Below are 26,071 nucleotides of genomic sequence, written 5' to 3'. Positions count from 1 at the left end.
GAAAAAATAACATTTTTCGGGAAGATGCGTTTGCTAGAACGACTGACGTGGTCTCACGCGACCACCGGAGGTCGCTCAAAAATGAAAAATGAAAATCAGCTGCTGCACCGAGGACTCGTGGGGCCGTTACATCGTGTCCAAACAAACACACCTCGCAGAGAAAAGTCGGGGATTTAAAGTGACGACATAAATAGGTGTTCACGTGAAAAAAACACAAACAGAAAACTGGACGGTGGAAACCTTGAAACACTCGATAATGGCATTTAAATTCCCTCATCAGATTTGGAGCTGCCTCTATAATTCTAACGATTACAGCTCTTATTGGCTTTACTCACACCCCTGAAATATTCTCACTGCTGCTCTTTTCAAGTCTGTAAACAGTTCACTACTTTCCAAACTCCCTTTGTCATAAAAACACACACACACACACACACACACACACACACACACACACACACACACACACACACGCACACACACACACACACACACACACGCACACACACACGCACACACACACACGGCTCTACATTCGCAAACGCTGTCACGCCTACCCTTTCCCTCCAATCAATTTGTGACACCCTTGTCTGAAACATACTTTAATGTTCCAGCTCTCTTTCTTCTGCCACTGCTATTTAACACACTTCTGTATTATCCTCTTATCTCTCCCTCCCTCCATCTTCCCTCCGTCTCCTTCTCTCTTTATCTACTGGGCGCATTTGGAGGCGCTCTCGCCTCGGATCTTCACATCACGCCTTCCAGACTCCAGTCGACAGGTGATTTGACTGCGAACAGCGATAACAAATGGAATCGGCCGCCGCGCGCCGCCCCGGCCGCCGCGCCGCTCACCTCCGCGTGCGCGAGCCGAACGCGCCCGTTTTGTCGTCGACGTTGTGTTTTTTTTTTTTTTTTGCCGGAGTCCCCGGCTGGGTGTTGGAAATAATTGAAATGTTACACAACACCTGCACAGCAACACCCCCTGCTTGTGTTTGTACGTGTGTGTGTGTAGGTGTGTGTGTGTGCTTGTGTGCGTGTGTGTGTGTGTGGGTAGCAAAGATAGGGACAGAAAATGCTTTTGAAGTTGCATTGGTTGCAGCTCTCCTGCTTTGACCGTGTTTGTACTTGTGTTAATCTGAGAGAGCAGAAGCCAATTTACAGAGCTGCGAGTCTATTTCACAGCTGTTTGACCACACACACACACACACACACACACACACACACACACACACACACACACATGCACACATGCGCACACACAGAGCATAAATGATGATGTATCGCTCGGGGCCCCTGACATTTAAACACTCCTCAGAAACGTGCGTGAAGCCGTCGCAGCGTGTTGCGCGGCAGGTTTAATGCAGCCGACGGAGGCCGAAACATGTTTAACTAAACGTATTTTATTATTTATTGAAGTGTGTGTTTTTTTTGTGTGACTTGGAACTTATTTCATATTTCCGGAAGTGTGTTTCCTTATGGATGAAGCTTCCTTGCTGCAGAGGGACAGATAAGACTAATGCGTACCGGGGATCCTGCGGAGTCTCCGGCTGTGACACTGAGCAACAAACTGGACCTCCAACCCACCTGATCACACTCAGGCTCGCCAGAGAGCTCCGAGTCTGTGTCAGCCTGCTGCTCTTCATTCCCTACACGTTGGAAATGTGACAGAACACCAGCTGCTGAGTCACGATCACCATTAATTATCATACAAGTAATTTTTTTCCATTAACACTTTAATGGTCTTTTTTCCGTTCATTTAATGCCACTGTTACCGTTTAAGTCAAATCATGGTTTAACAGAACACCTAACGAAGAAGAAGACACCGTTATTGGCGTTAAACGTAGAAATAAAACCTCTAACGCCACCTTTCTGCGTTAAAAAACAACCTAGCGTCCACGAGGGGAAAATGTGTAACTTTCACGCCTAGACAGCGTAGCTATCTCACGTTTTGCTGTAGTGGGAGGGCGTGTCTATTTCACGCTTTGCCGTGATGCCAGGCTGGAAAAACCACATGAAATTTCACGTGCAAAAACTCGTGAACACATACTGTACTGTGAAACGTGTGGCTTTTTAACATTTTCATGGTGTTAATGTGTGAAGCCCATGTAGATTCCCGGGTGAAAACCTTTCCGCATGTTTCCGCTACGTTATCGCATGTTGCAACGTGTTGTAAACGTGTGTCATACATGCGATCACAAGCAGAAAACATGGGAAACATGTTGTTTTTTTGGAGGGGAAGGTTTTGGGCTCCTTTTTTTAATTGGCTTAAATCTCAGTCAAATAATTTGGGGATGGCCGTTTCACACTAATTTTAAGGTTTGGCAGTTTGATCCCTGACTGCACCAAGGGCCTGTCAATCAAATAAACACGCCCCCAAAACACATATTTTTGAAGCTTGTAATTGTAATTAATGACTGGAAAATGTTCAGATGGACTGCCCGAAAACTAATAGGAAGGATCGACTTTAGCTAACAACACAAAAATTACTTGAGGAAAATATTTATTGACTTTTTTTATGAGACTAGTTGAACTGGAGACCCCTAATGGCCCGCGGTGGTATCGCAGCTTAAGGCACTTCAGCCTTGGCCTCACTTTTCAGACCCATAAACTACGTCCAATAAAGCCGATTCTAATTATTCGTGTGGGACTTTGACATCAAATCGAGTAAAAAAAACCAAACATTTAAAGGCAACAACATTTAAACAACATTTAAAGTTCAGGTTCGAAGTTCTGATAGGTATCTTTTGAAAAAAGAAAAAAATTGGATCTTGAAATGACCAAATGATTGATTGACTTTTTTTTTTGTAATTTTTTTTTTTAAATGTGCAGAATTATCAATAAAGAAAATAACGGTATAGCTGCAGTCCTGATCAGATTGATACACCGAGGCCGGTACATCTGTGGCGAGAACAGGTTTCCTCTCTGCCCTCCAAATAATGAGAACATTATGCTGCAGCACATACGAACTTTGGAAGGAAAATAGGTTTCTGTGAAAGAACTGCTTCAGCTGCAGAGAGTCTCACACTCAGACACACACACACACACACACACACACACACACACACACACACACACACACACACACACACACACACACACACACACACACACACACACACAGCCTCGTAATTACAAAGACACACATTCATTCACGCACTCACAGATGGAGCGAGCGGGCCGAGCTGTTCAGTTCGTCTTCATCAGCGGGGAATCCGCTCAGTTCCCCTCCCCGACACATCAGCAGTCGCTGCTGCTGATGAGCGTGTGTCAGTCTGTTCAATCTGCTCACACACACACACACACACACACACACACACACACACACACGCACGCACACTCGGCAGCGTTACCTGAGATGATGGAGGCGTGTCTGAATTCCTCGGAGAAATGGATGGGCTCGTACGGAGACGTCTCGTAAAACTCTTCACCTGAAAGACGACAGAAGACAGAAAAGTGTTCAGACGGTACACGCACGCACGCACGCACGCACAAACAAACAAACAAACAAACAAACAAACAGATAAACAAACAGCAGCTTCCACACCGGATCATTTAGATCTTCCTGGAAATTACCTTCAAAGTGTTGCTGCGGGGAAAAAAAAAGCTGCCCGACTCAATTTTAGCTTCAAAAACACGCTTGTGAAATCGAACTTCCTGGTTCTGTGCCAGACGGAAGAAAAACCTCAATCACTCCACATGTCTGTCGGGAAGTAAACACTCTCAAGGTGACAGCTGTTCCACCGTGTCCAGGTGCTGCGCCTGTGCTGGACTTCACACCCACAGGCTGTACAGAAGTGAATTAAGCAATATTACAGGAGATCCCCCCCCCCCCCTCCCGAGTGTAATATTGTGATTACATATCTATCTATATCTATATATTTACCAACTAAATAATCAAACTAACTAATACTAATCAAAATGTATTCATATTGTGGGGCAATTCGCACCCAAAACACACAACTTGTTGTTAGTGTGATCTCCGTTTCCACGGCAACACATGGGGGTGTGACTAAGAACTGGCATCAGCAGAAGCGAGCGCAACGCGTGCAGTGTTTACCACGCCGGGAAGTAGGCCGAGCCTTGGCGACGACCCTAGCAACAGGGAAGAGATCCGCGAGGAGTACCGATTAGGTACAGCACATAGAAACACCGAACTGCTTAGCGAGCTTAATCTCGTCGCAAGTAAGAAATCCACTGAAAAACTTGGACTCGTGCATTTTTTTAAAGATTTTAGCACCGTATTATGTGTCAAAACCAAACCGGTCACGCTAGCCGCCGCTAGGATTTTACTGTAAGTGCGCGACTACGGTGCGGGTGCACGGAGCGACAAAAAAAAGGACCCGAAGAGACCCGATTTCGCCAAATGGGTCACATTCAATAGACCCATAACAAGTAAAAACAACATTATATTGCATATTGTATGAAATTCAGTTCCAATTATATATTCCCATTGAGAAGGCGGAGTGATATTTTCTCGTGATGAGCACGGTGTGCTGTTACGCTCATTTGAGCTCGTTACCAATTGTACAGTTGACCAACCAGATCAGCTGGGTCGGAATTACTTGTTGCATAAATTAAGAATATCAGCTGACATCTCGCGTTGGTGATGTAATTTCCAACGGTGAGCGTGTGCGGAAGCAGCCTCACTGTGGTGGCATTGGAGAACATCTGTCTGTCTGCAACCAAGCTCGTAGCTCATTATGCTACCGGGGGAGGGGGGGAGGCGACGACGACAACAACACTTGTTTGTATTTCTTTAAACCAATCACAATTGTCCTGGGCGGAGCTAAGCCAAGGATGCAGCGCTTCGTAAAATAGCGTCGGGTGGAATTTGCCTGGTGGCACGTTCGCACGCACGTTTATACCAACAGTCTACATCCAGTGAGGCAGACTAAAGCAGGATTTCGGACACATTTTAACGATTAGACTGCTTGTTTTTCCAGCATTTTACAGTAGGAAGAAGTTGATTTAAAATATGAATCAGAGATGAGAATCAGTGAGTGTCCTCCCTCTGTCGAAAAAGAAAAAGTAGATAACCCCAACAAATATCCACTACCAGATATAATAAATCATCAGATCTCTCTTTTCGTATCTGTCCACCCCCCCCCCCCAAAAAAAGTAATTTAATATGAGAATTTGTTGTGACACTAAGTGCGAGGCCCCGTGTGACAGCCTTTATCGTGGAGGCGGCGGGTTCATCAGATTTCTGCCGCCATCAATCACGAAGTAATTTGTCCTTTAAACATCCTCCATGCTGAGCCGAGGCCTGCGAGCGCCGGCTGTCAGCGTTTCTCACGCCGCCGCGGCTTCACCCGCTACAACTTTCTGGTCGGCTGCCAGAGAGCGTCGAGCGCTCGCTTCTGAAAATGCATCAAAGATGACAAACAAAAGCCGCCGAGCGCCCGCGACTGTAAATCACCGAGAGAAACCCGAGCGGGTAGTCCAACAGCCAGAAACAGGAAATGAGCTGTGTTTGGCTCGATCTGCAGACTCCACAGATCACTCGGAGGATAATTCTGCTTTATTCCAACCTGCTGTATTGCCCATTCATGTGGTTTCGTGTGGCTCCGAGGCTTCCAGCAAGCTAATTTTCGTGTTCCCTTTCAGTCGGACTGAAAATTTTAACTGATTCAAGTGGAAATCAGGTTTGCTGGAAAGCTGCAGGGAGTAGATCAGTGAGACTCTTCGTTTGACTCAAGTCTCAAATCTTCCAGGTCGTGGTCTCTCTAAGTCCTCTCTAAAGACAGCTGGACTTTGTTGATAAAGCTTCTTTAGTTCTTCCTGACTGGTGGGGACTCCCAGGCTTTGACCTCTTGTGGGCTGCCTGAGGAGCGATTTCCGTACTGCATTGTAAGTGGTTGATAATTGGTGTCAAAGGCGAAGTTTAACGATGGTTGTTTCAGTTTGACGTTCTTCCACTCGTCTTCAAGAACCTTCAGCCTGTCCGGGGGGGTCTCTGGAAAGTTTTTTGAGTCACTTGCTTTCTTTTCCTTTGAAGGAATTTGTCCAACGAATCCGACTCTTATAAAACACAAAGTTGTTGCCATGACAGCAGACGATGCTTCAAATCTGGATGTTGCTGCAAAGAAGCTACAGTTTCTATTCATTTCAGTTCACTTCAATTCACTATCAGACCAACGGTCTCCCCTTCTGTTCCTCAGTTATGGTGTTGCATTCACAAAAATGTCACAGACATGACTTTCGTGTGATCTTTGACCACCAAAATCTAATCAGTTCCATCGTTAAGTCCCAGTGAATGTTTGTGCCAAATTTGAAGACATTTTCAAAAAGGCGCTCTTGCGATATCACGTTCGTGTGGATGGGAGGACATGAGGTTACTCGAACCTATTACCACTAAAATCTAGCCAGTTTATCTTTGGGACCAAGTAGACATTTGTGCCGAATTCAAAGGAATTCCATCGAGATTAGTTTCACCAATTCAGTATGTGATCACTTTTTAAAATACAGTCACAATCTCCCCTTTTGTTCTTCAGTTACGGTGTTGCGTTCAACGAGAATGGGACGGACTTGAGGTCAGAGTGACCTTTGACCACCAAAATCGAACCGGTTCGTCTTTGGTACCGAGTAAACGTTTCGGTTAAATTTGAAGAAAATGCCTTTAAGCATTCTTGAGATATAACGTTCAGAAGAGATGGTAGAAAAACTAGTAACTAACCTTTACCCTAAAAATCAAATAGGTTTTTCCTTCAGTGAACGTTTGTGCCAAATTTGAAGACATTTTCCAAAAGGCGCTGTTGAGATATCACATTCATGAGGGTGGGAGGACCCCATGAGGTTACCAGAACCTATTACCACTAAAATCTAGCCAGTTTATCTTTGGGGCCGAGTGGACGTTTTGTGCCGAATTTGAAGAAATTCCATCGAGATTAGTTTCACCTATTGAGTATCTGATTACATGTTAAAATACAGCCACAATCTCCACACGGTGTTGTGTTCACGAGAATGAGACGGACTTGAGTGACCTTTGACCACCAAAATCGATTGCAGCTCCGGTTGCAGCAAGTCACCATCGCAGAGGCATACATTTTATTTACACCTGCAGCGTATCATAAATCTGGAGGTAATGTTGAGTAAAAACGTTCAAAAATAATTACCGAGGAATTGCATTTCCTCTGAAAACAGCAGATGGTGGAAACCCAAACCTGCCCTGCGAAAGGTTCGCCTCCTTCACTTGTGCCCATGAAACACTGCACTGATTGTATTTTCCAGTTCCTGTGTGATTCCATCAGATATTTTGCTCTGCGTTGTGCTGCAGCGACGAAGACAAACAGAACGGCTCAGTGTCACTTCGGGACAGAGGGAGACGGCGGGGGGAGCTTATCATCAACTTCCCTGTTTCTGCTGCCGCCGCGCTGACGGTACACAAGCGCAGGGGCTTCTGCACTCCGGCAAAATCAAACGCACCCAGACGCGACGACCACTTTAACCAGTCCCTCCAGTCTAACCGGCCCCGGTATTAGAGGTGTTTTCTGATTATTGCCGTCAAAAATAATTTGAATAAAATGTTTAATTAAGAAATTTGAATTTTACAATTTGTACTTTTTTTCCCCCAAAGAATATATGTATTCATTGTCCTATATTTTCATTTAGATGAATACATTGAGTAATTTAATTTTGTACATCTAATAGTACGATATTTAATTGTTCGGTTGAAGTCGGTCCTGTGATGTTTACGTCGAGCCTTAAACAGACACATCTCCATTTAGAGATTAAAAATACAACATCTTCAGACACGTTAGTGACAGAGTCGGCATTTCATCCAGAGGCCAACAGCTGCCTGCAGCTGTGTGTGTGTCCATGGGTGTGTGTGTGTGTGTAAACATTGTGTTGCCTTTGACATATTACGTGATGTTTACTTCCTTGTGTCCAGCTGGTCGGCCCGCAGCTGCTGAGATATGAGCTTATTGACGAGCCCTTTCAGCTTAAACCAGCTATACGACGAGTGCTAATTAAATCATATTTTGTTTTCTTGTCAACAAACAAACAAACGAGTGCTGTTTACACTCAGTGTAAAAACTGACCAAAAGTCGGCATATGAAATCTTTGAGCTCCAACCAACATGTTAAATTAATTTCCTCCCCAAATAAACATTATTGTTACGAAGACTGAACTCCACTGTCTTCTAGCTCAGGTGTGGTTTAACGTTAAGGGCGGGTTTAAACCTCGGTTGTTTCGGGCAAAGTCACATGATCACTTAAACTCAATTGCTGCGTCCTCAGTTAAACTGCCTCTACGGTTTAGCCTGAACCAGATGCTAAATCCTGTAACAAACTTATCTGAGGTTCAACTTAAACCTGCAGTATACCTGGTTTAACTCAGGCTAAATTTAAACCTTACGCAGACCTGTGTTAACTCAGGTTCAACTTAAACCTGCAGCATACCTGGTTTAACTGAGGTTTAACTTGAACCTGCAGTAGATCTGGTTTAACTCAGGTTTAACTTAAACCTGCCTTAAAACCCGGGTGTGCAGAGGTTTAACTTAAACCTGCCACAGATCTGGTTTAACTCAAGTTCAAGTTAAATCTGCTGCAGACCTGGTTTAATTGAGGTTTAACTTAAACCTGCCTCAAACCCAGCTTAACTCAGATTTAACTTAAACCTGCCACAGACATGGTTTAACTCAAGTTGAAGCTAAAACTGCTGCAGACCTTGTTAAACTGAGGATTAACTTAAACCTGCGGCAACCCTGGTTTACCGGAGCTTAATCAAACACTCAAATCAGAATTGTTCTTCATTCGACAAGGTAACTGATTATCTGACAAAAATCAGAAACATCAGAAATATATCAACACTAATATTTCTTAACCAGTTTGAGGACACGTGCTCTGGCCACAACAGGTTCGCGATTCCTCGGTGGAAATAAATCTACCGTCAGCGCTTCACTGACTCATCTGGTCATCACCGATACAAACGATCTCAATATCGGCGCATAAAGCGTCGCCCACGGTGTGTTCATCGCTGATGAATGTTTTTAATTTTCTTTCGACCGGAGCAGCAGTCCGAACACGACTCTGCAAACACTAAATGCGGACTGTCGAGCTCAGCGTCACTTCAGTTGACCAGAGAGCTCGTTTCCCTTTTTTTTTCTTTCTTTCTTTTTTTTTACCTTTAACGGGAACCGGGCCGAGGATTATGGCGGCCAACATGTCCCCCTTCTATCCTTCAGGTAAACGCTCGGCTCGCTTCGCACCGCATTCAACCGTGCAGCTCGACGCTTCCAAACCGCCGTCTGCAGGAGCTCTCTGTAGCTCAGCCCCGGGGATCCACCCAACCCACAGCTCCTCGCTCATTCGGTGTTTTTGTCTTTAATCTCTGAGCAACACATTAGCATGCCGGCAAAGTATTGCTGATTTACTGCGGCCCCGGTATCAACACTGCCCTAAATTCTCTCTGCAATCATTTGCCACCCCGTGAGCATTTGTCTGGCATTTAGCGGTGACGCGCCCTCCCACTGATCCACTGACACAGCATCCCGCCTGTAGTTACAGAGCTGAGATCATCGCCTCCCGGAGAGCTTCGACTCATTTACTCAGACTCTTCGACTCTCACGGAGCAAAAAAACAAAAAAAAAACAATGCTTCACGGAGAGACGAGCGGGGCCGCCGCCCGCCGCCGCAGCGACAGAACGGCAACCGATCAACCGTAAACCTCCCGTGTTACACCTGCCGCATCCTCGTGTACGTATGTGTCGGTGCTGCCGCAGCTCATTGTGTTTGCGGTGTTTTTGACTCCTGCAGAGGGATGATCTCTTTAAAGTAGCAACGTCTCCAAATGGGGGGGGGGGGGGGGGGGGCGTGCCTCTATTTCTGTCCACAGATTGATGCTGAGGGGAGATGAAAGGAATACTAAAGGAAAAAGGGAGAGGTTGTGGCCGAAGTGCTGCTCCGTGGCTGTGGTTACCGGGCAGGAGCTGCTGTTTGCATCCCCCTAGAAAACGACCTTCATGTGCTCACACGGCGGAGGAAGCCCGACTGTGACTGGATTACTGGAGGAAATGCTAATTAAGTCATTGGCGGTTTTTTTTGGAGGGGTGGGGGGGTGGGGGGTGCGTCTCTGTTTGATTGACAGGCCTGTGGTGCTGTCAGGTTACGGCTATCGGTAAGGCGGGACGTAGTATCGCCGGGTTTACAATCACAATCGGATCGAGTCAAATCCACCGCTAGCTCCTCCCACCCACCCGGCTCGTCCAAATATGGTCACAAGACGGCGTCGGCCACATTCCGAACTCGAGGCTTCACGACGGCCGTTCACAACCCGACGGGTGACGTCGCCGCTCGGTTTGAATCCGGTCCTGCAGAACAACCTCCACCAGCAGCGACTCCACTGTTACGAAACTGTTCCGTTCGGACGCCATCAGCAGTCGGTTAAAGTCCCGCTCAGGCCGACGATTTGAGACGAAACCGATTTTGCAACGGCGCAGGAAACGTCGCAGCAGCGTGAAGCGACCCGTCTCAACCCACGGGCTCGTAAATAAAAGTGGACGTAGCTTCCGGCTCCGAAAAAACACGAGGCCGATGCGGAAAGCGCCTGGCGATTCAACCCGCAGCCGCTGTTAGAAACGCGGCCGGGCCTCCGGTTTCCCTGCAGAACATCGCTGACTCAGCAGCACCGTGATGGCGGGAAACACGAGGACATAGAGCCCAGAAGTAAATTACTCCGAGCGGTGAGGGTCTTTCTCGGCGTCACGTCACGGACCGCTGTGGAGTTAAAATAAACAACAACAAAAAACAACAACAACCCCGCTTCGAACATCAAAGTCCGATTTCATCCAGTCAGCGGTGCGTCACGGGAACTCGTCGCGTCCGCGCGGTCACGCGGTTCTCGAATGTTCCCGCGTCGGACAAACAGACTCCGTTCAGATTAAAAACAACGATGTGAAGAGCAGGATTAGCCCGACGTCGTTCGAAAGCAAATGTTTCTCGTTTAAATGTTCTGCTCAGCCACACGGTTAATGACAACACCGTTTCACCGGGAGCTTCATTATCGAGACACGTGAACCACCTTGAAAACCAGGAGAGTGTGTCAGGAGGAGAGGAGTGTGTGTGTGAGTGTGTGAGTGTGTGTGTGTGTGAGTGTGTGTGTGTGTGTGTGTGTGTGTGTGTATGTACACATATGTTAATAGCGATGCAGTGAGAGAGAGAGAGAGAGGGTGTGTTCAGGTAATCCAGCCTGGGGGTGAAGCAGCAGTGATGGTAAACAGAGCAGCTGTTTATGTATGAAGCTATAACAGTGATTTCAGCCTGCAGGCACGCGCGCGCACACACACACACACACACACACACACACACACACACACACACACACAGGCAACTGGCAGCGCGGCGCTCAGGTCCAATGAAGGTGTGAAAAATGTTATGAAGAACGCTTTTCCGCTGGCGGCGTTTTCCTTATCGCACCTATTGATCCTTTAAGTGTTTGCAGAGGATTCACGCAGCAGTTACTGTTGCCGCAGCTGAACTGCACTTGCAGGAAGCATCCAGGTCCTTCAATTAAAAGTAACAGTGCAACACTAAAGAAATAGACCTGCATTTAAAACTGCTGGGATTCAAAGCCTCGTGTAAATATCACAGCTTCAACTGAAGAGGACACTTCCACCATCAAATATCAGCATGAAGTACTTTTTACTTTAAAAAAAAAAAAAAAAAAAAAAAAAAAACTGGAGAAAACAGACCTCAAATACGTAAAAATAAATAAATAAATAAATCGTAATTAAAAATATGCTGTTTTCTGTAATTGAGCATCTTCATGGATCTTATTCAGGCTGTTTCTCTGATAGAAAATGTTCAAAGAGGTTTTGGATGTCTTGAATGTGATGTAATGCTCGAGAGTGATTTATGCTGATTTATTTACATGTTTGCGAAGATAAATCTGCTTTTAGGTTGCACTCGGGTTCTAACTGGGAGGCCAGTTTGTTGCATTTTGCCAGCTTATTCCGTAAATGCCTTCGTGCAGCAACCGAGAGTGATGTCAGCATTTAGGGCACTTTGGAGCTACAAGTGACCATATTTGGACGAGTTGCGGCGGAGTGAGAGGTGTACCTGGGTCGATCTGATCGGGAACCACTGGGCACTATGCCTATCGCGGATATGTGACTGCTCCGCAGACCTGTCAATCAAACAGCCACGCCCCCTCCTCCCCCTTCCCCCAAACATAGCTGTGTTCGAGGCCTAATATCTAATCAATGCTCGATATATTTTCAGACGGAACCACCAGAACACTGATCGGAGAAGTCGACACTTTTTTGAACGGGAGTCTATTTGAGCCGGCCCCTACTGGCCCTCAGCGGTATTGCACTTTAAGGCACTTCTGCATTGGTCTCACTCGTCAGACCCAGAAGCTACAAACACTTTCATATGCAGTTTATGGTTGCGACCCAAAAGTGAGTCACGGAAAAAAAGCGTCCAACTCTCATTTGGAAGTCGAGCAAATTTCTGCAACTGCGCTTTTATTTTGAAGGCCATGCGTTTTCCACGACACAACACGTCGCGCAGATGCCGTCTGCCGCCGGTGTAGTCACGACAGTAACGTCCGAACCACACCAGTAGCCGTCTCTCATCGAAACACAAACATGACGACATTAAAACCGTTCTTTTTCTTTTCTTCACTGTGACGACCAGAGAACAAAACTTTAGAGTGATGTGTGCAGCCAAGTGCCGGCGCAAGAAGGCACGAAGCAACAAAATAAAACAGCCATTTAAGACATTTTTAAAGACGACTCCAGCAGCTGAGGAGGTGGAATCAACGCTCGGCATCTCAACACGTAGCTCACCGTGTGGTCCCTCTCCGCTGCAGGAAACCAAATCGAACCTGGAGCTGCACTGCGGCTCCTGTATACATACATGCATGCATGCATTTTTAGGTGTCAAACGTGTGTGTGTGTGTAATACGCTGAACTGGAGGAATCACAAAGTGCTGAGTTGCACTCCTCCCTGCTGCCCCTCTCAGCTTTCACTCCTCCCTTTTAATTATTACTGACGGAGGAGAGAGGCGAGCAGCTTCACCCTCTCAAACATCTTTTACTTTCCATCAAACAATCACCTGAAGTGCTGCGACATCACTTCACCTCCTCCTCCTCCTCACTCTTCGTCCTTCCTTCGTTCTTCACAAGAACACAACGTGGGCCGCGCAGCGCTGATCACTTTAGACAGTTCGCGTCCAGTTAAGAGATCGAACCCACACCTCTGTAATAACAATGCTAACAGCCTGAAGCTAACACGTCCCCGCTAACAAGTCTTCGTCCTCACCCGCTGATGATTAAAAAAAAAAAAAAAAAAAAACCTGTCAGATCAGACTGTTATTTCAGTAGCTAGCGGCGGAAACGCGACATTTTTGCTTTACCGAACGAGTATTTCTGAAAAAGAATTCAGCGATGAGGACAAATTGATGGATCTGATGCCAACTACTCAGCTAATGTCAGCCTGAACTCTGACAGCATCCAGGACCGGCTTCCACACAGAAGACGCGCAAACGTGGATGCATTCAGGAAAAATGGAGAAGAAGGAAGAAGGAAGAAGAAGGAAGAAGAAGAAGAAGAAGAAGAAGAAGGAAGAAGAAGAAGGAAGAAGGAAGAAGGAAGAAGAAGAAGAAGAAGGAAGAAGAAGAAGAAGAAGAAGAAGCATTAAAAGGAAATGTACTTGTCCCAAATTTTTCCTTTTATTTCAAATGTCAAGGTGCATTTTTTATGACAAATTAGTACGTCCCAAATGTGTACATACTGCGCGCAACAGTACACACTTTTTAAGGTAGCGGCAGCACGTACTGAAAGTAAACTGAACAAGTACGACATTCGAGATGCGACAAGGAAGTGCATCTAATGTTGTCTTTAAACTTCCTGTCTGCACAGGAAGTCGGGTTGTGTTGCACTCTGTGCGGATGAGTTCATCAGATTAGGTTCTGGGATGAGCTGCTTGTCGGTGGTGTTATTACTGGAGGTTTCTGCATCGTTAATGTGAGCTCATATCAACATGACATCAGAACAGAAGCTGCCTGAAGGGTTTTCCATTCCCGTCGCGTGTCAGCACAATATTCCAGTCTCGTTACAGTCCCGTTTTTATTTATTTATTTTTTTTTTTACAACCTGATCTCACAGAAATGTTTGAAATGACCACGACCTCATCGTACCGCATCACGCGGCAGCGTCACGGCCTTTTTCCGCCTCTTTCTCTGAGATCATCGGAGATCACGCGTGTCGGTGGTTCGCAAAAATGAATGTTTCACAAAGGGCCACAGATTGGAAGCTTGTGAAGGTTAAAGCAGTTATAATTCCTGTCGAGTGTGTGTGTGTGTGTGTTTGTGTGTAATGTGAGGGGGTGAGGAGGAGAGGGGAGGAGCGGGGGGTGGGGGGAGATTTGTTTTCTTTACGCTTAATGAGCACACGCGCACACACACACACACACACACACACACACACACACACACACACACACACACACACATACACACACACACACACACACACACACACACACACACACACACACACACACACTGAGCTGAATGCTGGCAAAGAAGAAAGTGAGAATCATTTCAGGCCTAATCACTGTAATTACAGCGTTACTGTTCTTGTTTTTACTGTTGTGAGGACACAGTGAATGTGTTTACACAGTCACACTGTGGGGATAAAAAGCAACAACATAAGACCATTGTGCAAGGGTGAAGAGTCTTTAGGGTTTAGGTCAGGTTTAAGTTAGATTTAGGTTCTGTTTGGGTCGGGGTTTAGGTCGATTTTAAGTTAGGGTTTAGGTCAGGTCAGCTTAGGTTAAATTATTGTTAAATTTCTGTCAGGTTTAGATCAGAGTTAGGTTCTGTTTAGGTCAGGTTTACGTTAGGGTTTAGGACAGGTATATAATAGGTTTATGCCAGGTTTAGGTCATGTTAGGGTTAGATTTATGTCAGGTTTAGGTCAGGCTTAAGCTAAGTTTAGGTTAGCTCTAGGTCAGGTTTAAGTCCGGTTTATTTGAGGGTTTAGGTCAGGTTTGGGTCAGACCTAGGCTAATTTTAGGGTAGATTTAGGTCAGGTTTATTTGAAGGTTTAGGTCAGGTTTAAGTTAGATTTAGGTCAGGTTTATTTGAGGGTTTAGGTCAGGATTAGGTCAGGTAGAGGTTAGATTTAGGTCAGATTTATTTGAGGGTTTAGGTCAGGTTTAAGTCAGGTTTAGGTCAGGCAGAGGTTAGATTTAGGTCAGGTTAGGGTCAGGTTCATTTTGAGGGTTTATATCAGGTTTAGGTCAGGCTTAGGTCAGGCAGAGGTTAGATTTAGGTCAGGTTTGTGTCAGGTTTAGTTCCTTTTCCAAATTTTGTAAGCTTTGTGATTTTGGGGGTTCAATATTCTAAATACTACATTCAAGTTAATCCCCAGTTAATTACAGTACTCACTACCTGTTGCTCAAAATCAGTTGGTAATTTTCAAATCAAGCGCCGCTGATTTTGATGGAAGGATGGAGCGTGGGTCCGAGAACATTTGGCCTAAAAAAAAACGCCATACATCCTAAAGTCCAGTAGGTAGCAATAGAGTTCGATAGTCACGCCGGGTTCATTCAGTTTGTCTATTGCCTACATCCTTCAGGAGGTTGACTAAAAATCTCTCAGCTGGCACTTCTACAATCAGACAGTGAAACTTTCACAACACACACACACACACACACACACACACACACACACACACACACACACACACAGTGTGTGTTCGATCCTGAGGGCTGTGTAGTCAGCAGTATCTAAAATGAGCCGATGAACACAGAAATCTAGCCACTTAGCTTTCTTTTGTTTTCAGATAATCGATAGAGAGGCCGTGAGGTGGAGAGCCTGGTGGAAGTTTACACATAATGAATCAAGCTCGGTCTGTTACGTTTCCGGGTCAACCAAACGCGCTCCTGTCGGGGGAAACCGTGGCGCTTTTGGCGCCTTGTTTTGGTCCTTTTGCACGTTCGCAAAAATGGTTCGAACCGTGGAACCCTAAAGCCTCGTGTTTGAAGACTGAGGTAGAAGTCTGAACCTTTTGTTCCTACTTGGTTTACGGTCTCTGGTCTCAGACTTGGCAGGACCAGGTGGGTTTGGTTGGGTCTTGAAGGGTTCCAGTACAGGTTCCGGTTTTAAGTTTTGGTTTAAGGCTCAAACAGAACTTTTCCAGATTTGTTTATATGCTTTTTTGGGGGGAGGGGGAAGGGTAGGGGGCTTTTGTGTATGAAATATACTTTACAAACACAAGTTGCCTCTTTGGGACGTAACAGGACATCAAATTCACAGCTCGGTACATTTTCAGCAGAGAAAAACGAACAGAAAAGGTCCGCCATCCTTTCTTGAATAAGAAAAGACTCCGCCCTGCTAACTCACGGCTGTGAAGTGAAATCGTAAATCGAGGAGAGTTAAGCCGACATAAATCGACTTCGCAGCCACGAAAAGTCACAACTCTAACCGAACGCCGAGTACCGAACAGCATTCCTCTACCTTTATAGCTCTGAGAGTCACACACAGAGGAAATAAGTGAGAACGCAAGAGACAGAGGAAATCTCCACGTAATTGCAGCCGGTGATTTGCTCAGAGAGTTGGAGAGGAGCAAGTCTATCCTGCACCGCAACCTTCCAACGATCTGAGGGAAATCAACGGGCCGCGACGGCACGAGATCTGATTTTGAATTTTTCGTTTCTTTTTCCTGGAGCTGTCCCACTCATACATTAAAAAAACAAAACAAAAACAAAAAAAACACACGCACACGCTCTTCACATTCGTGTGCATTCTCCGCTCGCGCTCGGCAGACTCCCGGTGACTGTTTCTGTGTGTGCGTCTGTCAGGCAGCTGAGAATGAGATGAGTAAACAGCGAACAGTGGCGTCTCTCTGCGGAGCAATACTAATCAGCCTCCAGCTCACTCATTAGCCTGCATGCTAAACACATCACTCATTAGTCAGACTGGTAAATTAGCCATTTGTTTGACTGCATGCTAAATACCAATGTCGGTGTTAAATGTGTAATTTAGCAGGCTGAACTCTAAGCACCTCTGTGATTAGGGGTGCTCGCACGAGCCAGTTACGGGACGGAATACTTAAAGCCCCGCACATTAGCTCGCATGCTAAATAGCTTCAGTCGATACGAAGTGCCCTGATCTATTAGCTCGAGGATTTGGCAATCTAGTCTGAGCAATTACTTAAATACTGCCTGGTCACCGTGTGACTGATCCACGGCCTGCTTAAAAACCCTGCATAGCCCGAGGGAGCCGCAGATCCCCAACGATTCTCACTGGACCTGAACATCCACACAGGCAGGGCTGCTATCCTTCTATCGAACAGCTATGGCCCTATTAATGTGATTATTTATTATTATTTACGCCAGAGGCGCGCACATAATCTCCTACGAAGGGCCGAACATGAATCTGGATGGATGACCACGGGCCACAAATAAATGTTTGTGCTACGTGTGCTATGTTTCATTGAAACTTATATGGTTTACAGAAGATCAACATTCTAAATCTGAAATAAAATTTGGGAATAATTCAGACACTGCTCTTTAATCTGCTTAATAGTGATGATGCCACACCATCATTTTCCGATGTCTGAATAGTCATTAAAACAGAATTTTTGTGTGTTATTATACGCGACTCACGTTCTTACTTATTTCCCGTTTTTACCCCGCCCGGGTTGTGATACGATAGTCCCGTCAGAAGGTGGCGGTAAAGCCCCTAAAAGCTGTCTGCCAGCCGCCGGTAAATAACAGAAGAAGAAGAAGAAGAAGAAGAAGAAGACGTCGTCGCCGGGCTCTGGAGCTCCGACAGTCGACGAATGCTGCGTTCAAATGGAACTCGGGAGCTCGCGGCGACAACACGGGTGCGTCGTATGCTCGGCGCTCAAGCGGTTTAAGTAGTAAAAACACCGTTGCTAGGCAACAGCAACACGGACTATGTCTGTAAGCCACGGGGGGGGGGGGGGTAAACATATTTGGCACGCTAACAGCAGGGGGCCGCGTACTGAAGGAAATGCAAAAGGCACAGAGGGGAAGGATGAAAGGATGAAGCTGTTGGGAAGATCAACATACGTTATGGAGACAAACTACACGACTCAAACTACGACACGTCGCGACGTTGACGCGAAACGAAAAATAACACGTTCCCCGTTGGAACGCAGCGTACTCGTCAAATAGTTCGGTGCTGAATAACGGACAGGAATTTTATTTTTATTTTTTACAGATGATGTCGCAGTAAAGTTGACCTTTGACCTGTTCGATAAAAAAAACAAAACGTCATCGCTTCATCATTTATAACATTGACTTTTAGCTCACCAGTTCATTGTTTAACTGTCTATCCATTAGTTTTAGGCAACAATTTCAAATATATATGTTTATCTTTATTTAACGTTTGCACATTGCTACTGGCTAACTCATAGAAGTGTTTGTCCGCTTTTAGCACCTAAAACACTACTACCTTTATAGCAAATTGTTTAGCCGGCAGTTTAACTTTCTATATTTCAGTTTATACCTTATGTTTAGCTAATTATTAGTCAGCTATCAAATTTATGCTTATCCACTACGTTTGGCTAATCCTTTCAACCCGAGTAAACTAACATTTATTCCTTTTTGGCAAACTATTTCGACTTGCTATACGGCACCTTTTGCTATTAAAAGTGTATTAGGATGGTTAATCTCTTTATACACTGAAAAGTCTGGTCGTATCTTTTAAAATCAAGCTACGGTTCCTATATTTTTAAATTAGCTGAAGTACTACAAGTCTTTCCACCTCCGGCAACTCCCCTGAATAAATGTAGGCTGCTTGTGAATCGCAGATAGCCGCAACACTCAATTCCCTGATAGTTTGAATCCATCCCAGCATTGTAATTCTGAATATCATTATTATTTGGAGTCAGACGGGTATAAAAAAAACACGAGTACAGGTTTTTCTTGTCGCTTGCTCGAAATGAAATTCAGAAAATGTAAAAACTGCATCCATTTATCTCACATGATGATTTAAAACTGCTACTAATGTTTTATTCAACACTGTATCAATGTAATCAGCTTATAAGTGACATCGTGTCTTGAACCGTCGCTGTATTTTAAACTGCTGATAAATACATTTGTATTTGACTAATTTGCAACCGTACGTCACCCCCCCTCCCCCCCTCCCCCATCATCAAAGAAAAGGGCTGAAGGCGGTATCTGCAATTTCTATCTGCTGTGATTTCGGAGGGTAAATAATCAGCATATAATAAAAGCATTACAACATTTTCATGTATTTTGCAGTTTGCCTTCGAGCCTGAAAACTTTTAACCATTTTTTATCAACTTTACAGATCCTGCAGTTTTTCCGCTCTCTGGCTTTGCAAGTTGGAATATATCTGAAAAATACTAAACTTTAATAAAAGTCCAATTCATGGCTGAACTGTTGGACTGGACCGCATTTGATTTTAATAAAGTGGACTGTGACGGTCCTTAAACTTATAATAACCTTATAATTCCTACAATTTAAACTGAAAGTAACACCAAAGAGCTCGAACTCTAACGAACTTTTACTCTAATCACATTAACATAATTTAACTTGTTGTTTATCTGAGCTCCGTCTTTCCCACATGACTCTCTTAATGACTTTTTAATTGCATTTCGCTGCAAACTTGGATGATCGCGAGGTCTAAAACCCGGTATGAAGAACAAAAAGTGTCTGAAGAGAAAACTGGCAGGCCTGTTTGAGGATGTTTTGCTCTTATTGTAGAGCTACTTTGTTACATCTGTAATCAGGCATTGTCTGAGGATTATAAAGGAGGATTTCAGCCTCCGACTGTCTCATTTCCTGCAGTCAGACCGTTCACGTTAAGCCACTTGAGACTTTCCATCATCAACAAACTTATTAAAATTCATCACACATGAACAAGGATGTCTGAACCAAATAAAGATCAACCCAACAGCTGCAAGGAATTTAGTTTAGTAGTTATAATATACAAAATGACAGAGCACTGTTGCCTCCAGTTGTTTATTTTAATCCATTAATGTTATAAAAAAGGGCATTAAAAAAGTTGCCGTGGCATCCCTGAGCAGCAAAAAAAACCAATCAGCAGATTTTGTGATTTTTTTTTTTTTTGGTAACCAACATGATAACTTATTAGCAATAACCTGTATTATTGTACTAATGAATTGAAATGAAAGGTTTATCCACAGAAACATCAAGCTTCTACGACAAGACACGGTTAGCGAGATGAGTTGTGACGATAACGCTGTAGGTGAGTGACGCTGTACCAAAAATCGCTTTCAAAAAATACAAATATGGATGTTGTCGTCTCGGGTGATATGAGCGCCTCGTAAATGTAGACGTGTGTTTTAGCGACCAGATGTCAGACAGGCAAACAGGAAAAGGGTATAAATGTAAAAAAAAAAAAAAAAAAAAAAAAAAAAAAAAAAAAAAAAAACGGGGGGGGGGGGGGGGCGCGCGCATGAGGTCAATTTTATCGTCAACTTTAGCAGAGGGCCTGCGCAAACGTCTCGCGTTTCAAAGTGCCACCCTCAGTCGCGGTGGCTCGCCTGGCCAGCCCTCACCGCGGTGGACGCCGCACATTTTGGCACAACCGGCAGCGGGAAATAGAGCCACTTCACCAGCCGGCCCGTCGGCACGCTTTGGTCCCACCAGGAGCTCGGAGCGGAGGTAAAGAAATCAGCTGGCCGTGCAGAGAGCTGCCCGTGACTAATGCTGCCGCCTGCCCTCACGCGCGCGACTCCCTCCGGGGACAGCTTACACCGGTCCCCCGTGCAGATTACTCCAAACCCTGCAGCCTGCAGCCCCCAACCCCCCTTCCCCCCCACAGCCGCACGCGCAGAAATCAATAATTATACACTTTCTGTTGTCTCGTAAGCCTCACGGGGAGGGGGTGGAGTGGGGTGTGTGTGGGGGGGTGGTTTCTCTGAGAACAAATGTGTGCAGCGCGATCATCTGTCGCGCTTTGATGCTGAGAAAACACCTTCAGTTTGGCCCCTGAATTCCGGATCTTAGAGGGATTGAAAATCCGCAAAGAATCCAAAATACATATTTCTCTTTAATCAAAGCTTTTTTTTTTTTTTCCCTCACGGGCGTATCGAATCGATTCAAGGGGAAGTGTTTTATCTTCCCCTCGCTCTTCCTTCGACCCGTTATATCTCCGCTCTCCAGGAGTTCGCCGCAGTTGCGAGGCGGCGCCCGGTGAAACATCTCGAATTTCGCCCGCATCTGCCCGTCTGATCTGCCGCGACTCGATAAGAAACCGCCGGGCTCGATCGCGCTTCAAACAGCTGTTTGTCTGAAAGTCGCGCGTGAGGATGTCACACGGGCGCTTCCGCGGCGTCCGTCTCTCGCGAAGGGAAGCGGCGTCCCCGCTGTGAAACGTGGACGGGGGCTCAGGTGTGTTATTGAGCTGCTTCGCCGCGGCCCTCGAAGAAATCTGAATATTATAGAGGGGGGGCGCAATCCTGGAGAGAGACATTGCGTCCGGCGTCGCGGCCCTACTTATTGTAGGAGAAAATTAAGGGTTTTCTCTTTTTTGGAAACGTAGCTCCCAATAATTTTAGCGTCACCTGTGCGCGCAGATGGTACGTCCGTTGGTCTTTATATATGTTTGTTGCGTTCCTTCCCACAAATGAATGTATCTTCTTTGGGTAATGTGCTGTGCTGCTCTGTCAGCCTCAGCTCCGAATCCTTCCCTCCTCATTTTTTCCCTCCCCGATTGGTACAGCTGGAGACCTGCAGCCAATCAGTGTTTATAATGACTGAGGAGCCACTCTTCCTTTTTCCTTTCTGCCTTGTGTTAGTGTGCCTTCCTGTGTGAGTAAAAGAGCAGCTGTGTTTTACGCTGTCTTTGTCAAAATAGGGCGAGCCACCTTTTTCTTTAACCCTCTTTTCTCCTGTTTTTTGGTGTTGTTAGGGAGGAACTGGTATCCTGGATTTTTCATTCGCTAGTGGCTTTAGTTTTGTGGCTTCAGATTTTTATTTTAAGTTTTGCTTTTTTTTTGGCCTAGGCTCTCCCTGAAGTTAAAGTTTAAAAAAAAAAAGAAAGAATATTTAAACAAAATGACCCATTAGATCATTTATCGAGACTTATGTTACTCCTCTTTTCCCCTGGACTGAGCTGGAGACGTGACATAATTGGGGGCTCGTCCGGGATCATATCTTGGCATCCGATTACTTATTTTGGGCTTTTCTTCTAGATTTTGGTACATCTTTGTTAGGTTGTGTGGTCATAAGTAGCCTGTCTCTCCCTTTTGTGTGCGGTAAAAGTGAACCATCTGAACTGATTTCTCATTTCTTCCAGCGGCTCAATACTTTATCATTTTTGCCCTGTTTGTTCTGAGGTATATCCTGTTTGGGGACACCGGTCCGTTTGCTGGTCTCAGGTCCCTCCAACACCTGCACAACGCGAATGTGAACAGTTCCATCAATTTCTGAAGCAGGACCTCCTGTCTGCTCCGTTTGCCTCCGTCTTCGCTGTAAATGGTTTTCCTCACGAACACACCGGTGATGATCGTCGCTCTCCGGCGTGGTTTAATGGACCACCAAACAGCAAACATCACGGCGCACATCAGAGGCAAAGTGATGGATCTGCGCGGGTCAATGAGAAATCAGATCTCCATATATCACCCCCGACGTGTTTGAGCAGCTCGTAATGAAAGAGCCAGACAGTGATTCATTGACCGTTTCACCGTTTCTGCCACCAAACGGATGATACGACTTTACAATCCCAAAAGTTTTCCAGACAGTTTAAAAACAAATAATCCTCAGAGTGGGCTGTTTGCACAGGGAGACAGTTGTTCAACCACCGTCCGACGCACTTCCCTCTGTCCCTCAATGGACAGAAGGCACGCAAGGGTTCAGATACACAGCGGTTCGATGCCCCTCCGTTTGTTTGATCTCATCTTTCTGCTCTCTACTCCACTTTTTTCTTCTTTCTGCTCCCCGTCCTCAAATTGCGTCTGCCTCCGTCATCCGCCGTTATCACACTTTCATCTAATTCCCTGGATATCGGTGTTTGATCTGCGCTGATCCTCTGTTACCCGCAGCTCCTCTGTCCCGCTGCCATTCACACAAAGACTGGAGTTTAATCAGCGTCGTGTTTTTTTTGTTTAAATAGCCCGCAGACTCGTTCTTTTAAGTAAACGAAGGCAGACAACAGAGCGGATTAATCTGCTGTCAAAAAACATTAGTTACATATTTCAATCACCCATCCACTCACTGCCTGTGAGCATTATGTAAGCAGTTAAATAATGCTTCATCGTGGAGTTGTCAGCCGATACGGCGAGAGCAGTTTAAACTTGTCTGTTGGCTTGTTTGGTAACGATTAGAATTCCTCCCATGAAGCGTCTGTCACTGATCTATGAACTGTTAACGGGTGATTCATGACACAATAATGCAGAGCTGTCATCCATCGGCCTTAATAATCCCTGATTCATGAAGCAGGTTAGTAATTAGATATGTAATGACCGGTCCCCCCAGGAGTTGTTTGTGATTGCTGCGATCAAAAATGCCGGATTTTTGCAGCGTATTTTCGCAAAACTTCTGAAGTTTTAAGTGACTTTTTTGCCTAAAATCTTAGGAATTTCAAAAAATTGCAAGTTGAGAAAGAAAAGGCCAATTTAAAAAAAAAAAAAAAAATTTTTAGCACCCCGCTAAAGGAATAAATATGTAATAATTTTCTTTGGTAATAATCATGCTGCACCTCAGAAATATTTTAGTTCTAATCTTTTTTTTGTATTTATTCAAATGACTGAAAAACCGTTGGGTTAAACGTTACAAAAACTCATAAAAGTGACATAACTTCACAGAACGGCCTCCACAGTGTCTCCACTGTTTGAAAACCAATCCGCACATCTAAGAGTTACGTGTTTTTTTTATTTCCTTTATCTATTTCACATGCATTTGTTCTGTGTTATTTGAGTTTCGGTCAGCTGGAGAGCATTTGAAGTGCTCCAAAATAAAGTTTGATTGAATCATTTAAAACATAAATCACGATAAATCCGTGGTTCCATGCCGCTCGTACGTGCGGAAAAGGAGGTTAAACTAAAGTGTTACTGTAAAGTTGTTTAATAATTTCTTTGTCCTTCATCGCTCTTCCGTTCCGCCGCGTCCTCCTCGGCGTTTTCCTCCTCCTCCTCCTCCCCCTCCTCTTCCTCCGTCTCACGCTTTGTTTCGCGTATGAATATGTTTGTGCAGCTGCTGATTCTCTAGACCCGCCTCACACCTCTGGCCTTTTTTTTTTTTCGTGGTCCACGCTGATGTGATGAATTACATGTCATCAGCGAGCTGTGCAGAGTATCGCTCCCTATCTGCTCTCTCTCACCTGCAGGCTGCTGAATCATGTTTGAAATCAGTGCGATGAAGACCGCAAACACAAATCAGGATGGATGATGGGGCTCTGTGGCGTCGGGGCATTGAAGATGCACGGGACGAGGTGTGTGTGTGTGTGTGTGTGTGTGTGTGTGTGTGTGTGTGTGTGTGTGTGTGTGCGCGCTTCGTCGGTGTGGAGTGTAAAGTAGGGCAGCAGAGGAGAGCCGAGCGCCTTCCTAAATGAGATGTCAGAAATTCGGCATGTTTACCGAAATCAAAGTGAGGCGGTGCTGCGGGAGGTGGAGCATCTCTTTAGCACACGAGAGGCAACGGATCTAGAATTAGTCAAATGAAATGTGTCCTGAGACGCGATGATATCAGAGGCAGCAACAACAACAACGTCGGAACTTCCTGAAGATTCCTTAAAAGCCTCCAGCGCTTTATTTTTTTTTCCGCAGTCCGTGTCCGTTACCTGAATCTGAAGCCGACTTCGGACTTGCGGGATGTCTCGCGTGATGGCCACTTGGCTCCCGACCAATCAGAGGTTTCCGTCGACCTGCGTGAGGTCACCGTGGGAGGAGGAGCCAGGAATATAAACTGCCATAAACAAGGATGTAAACAAACACTGCTGTCCAAAGTTATTTACGTGACGGCGACTGTGGACCCGTCCTTGTGCAGTGCGAGTCGTCTGTCCTTCAGACCGCCTTTACCGTCGCTACAGTAACAGTCTCTCTGCTTTTATTGGTCAAGGTCAGAAACGAGAGGGCGAAAAAGAAAAAGAAAAAAAGAAGTCTGACTGGCCCATCTTTCTGTCGGGACGTTGTGAGGCGACAAAGATGCAGCTGCTATGATCCTCTACTTTGAGGTCGGGTTATTTACGTAAAGATACCGTGGAGTCTGAAAATTTAGCCCTTTGTGTCTGTGAAAAGTGTTTGTACAAATAATCGTGATAGGTCATGATTTCCAAATATTAGAAGTCGTCAAAAATATATATATATAAAAAAAAAATCGATTTGTACATGTGACTCTCGTTCTTCCTTATTATTGCTGTTTTTACCGGCGCCTGGTTGTAAAGTGTTGCTCCCGTCAGAAGGTGGCGGTAAAGCACCCGAAAGCTATTTGATAGTTTTAATAATCAAATAGTAATGAGGGAATTTCAAAACAGTATTTTTGCTTGAAATGCTCATCCCCAAAATAAACTCCAGTTACGGACTTTCTACCCGACAGCTTGTTTGACTTTTTTTGTCAATTTGCCTCCTCAGCACAAGCTTTGAACTGATAATCTGGAAGATTTCCATTAAAATAAAAATAAAATCTTTACAGGATCATGAGCTGAACGAGTGATGAAAAATCACCAACGATGAGCAGCTAAGAGACGCGTTTCCCATCAGCCGGCAGCGGTCGGTCGGCCTGAGAAGGTTGGGCGGGGCTAACGCTGCCGGCTCGCTCTTCAACTGCCGACCGACCAGGAGGTGACGCCCCCAAAAAAACACAGCCGCAATTACCGCTCATCGCCACAGGTGCCGCCAAAGAGACCATCTTTAGACCTTTAATCCTTAAAAAATGCTCCGCAGAGCTTCTTGTCTGGCAGAGGAGCACTTAATAACAGGTGGGAGGAAACTTTTAAGACTTTGAGATACCCTACTCCGCTCCCTCTCAGTCTGTCTCAGGCAGGGAGTCGTGGTCCTCAAAGAACAAATAATGAACAGAAAGCCTGAGGAAAAGGTTGCAGAGCGACTCCGGGTTTTCCATCTCCAGACTCGGCTCTCTCCTCCGACAACCAATTTCCCCTCCCT

General features: G+C 45.3%; 1 protein-coding gene across 2 annotated transcripts in view; it reads right to left on the bottom strand.

The window, feature by feature from the left end:
* The window catches only part of gfra2b (GDNF family receptor alpha 2b), a 72,280-nt gene that overhangs the window by 35,962 nt on the left and 10,247 nt on the right, over positions 1–26,071 (bottom strand). For both annotated transcript variants that reach the window (XM_069167074.1, XM_069167083.1), the window contains exon 3: positions 3,348–3,425. In XM_069167074.1, coding sequence (XP_069023175.1) covers positions 3,348–3,425 — 78 coding nt within the window. The remainder of the gene's footprint in view (positions 1–3,347; positions 3,426–26,071) is intronic.

Source organism: Embiotoca jacksoni, unplaced genomic scaffold (genome assembly GCF_022577435.1).
Source record: "Embiotoca jacksoni isolate LCO1_2020_lvr unplaced genomic scaffold, fEmbJac1.0.p SCAF_10, whole genome shotgun sequence".
Lineage (NCBI taxonomy): Eukaryota > Metazoa > Chordata > Actinopteri > Embiotocidae > Embiotoca > Embiotoca jacksoni.
The sequence above is the reverse complement of the archived record's forward strand: the minus strand, read 5'-3'. Positions and strand labels throughout refer to the sequence as shown.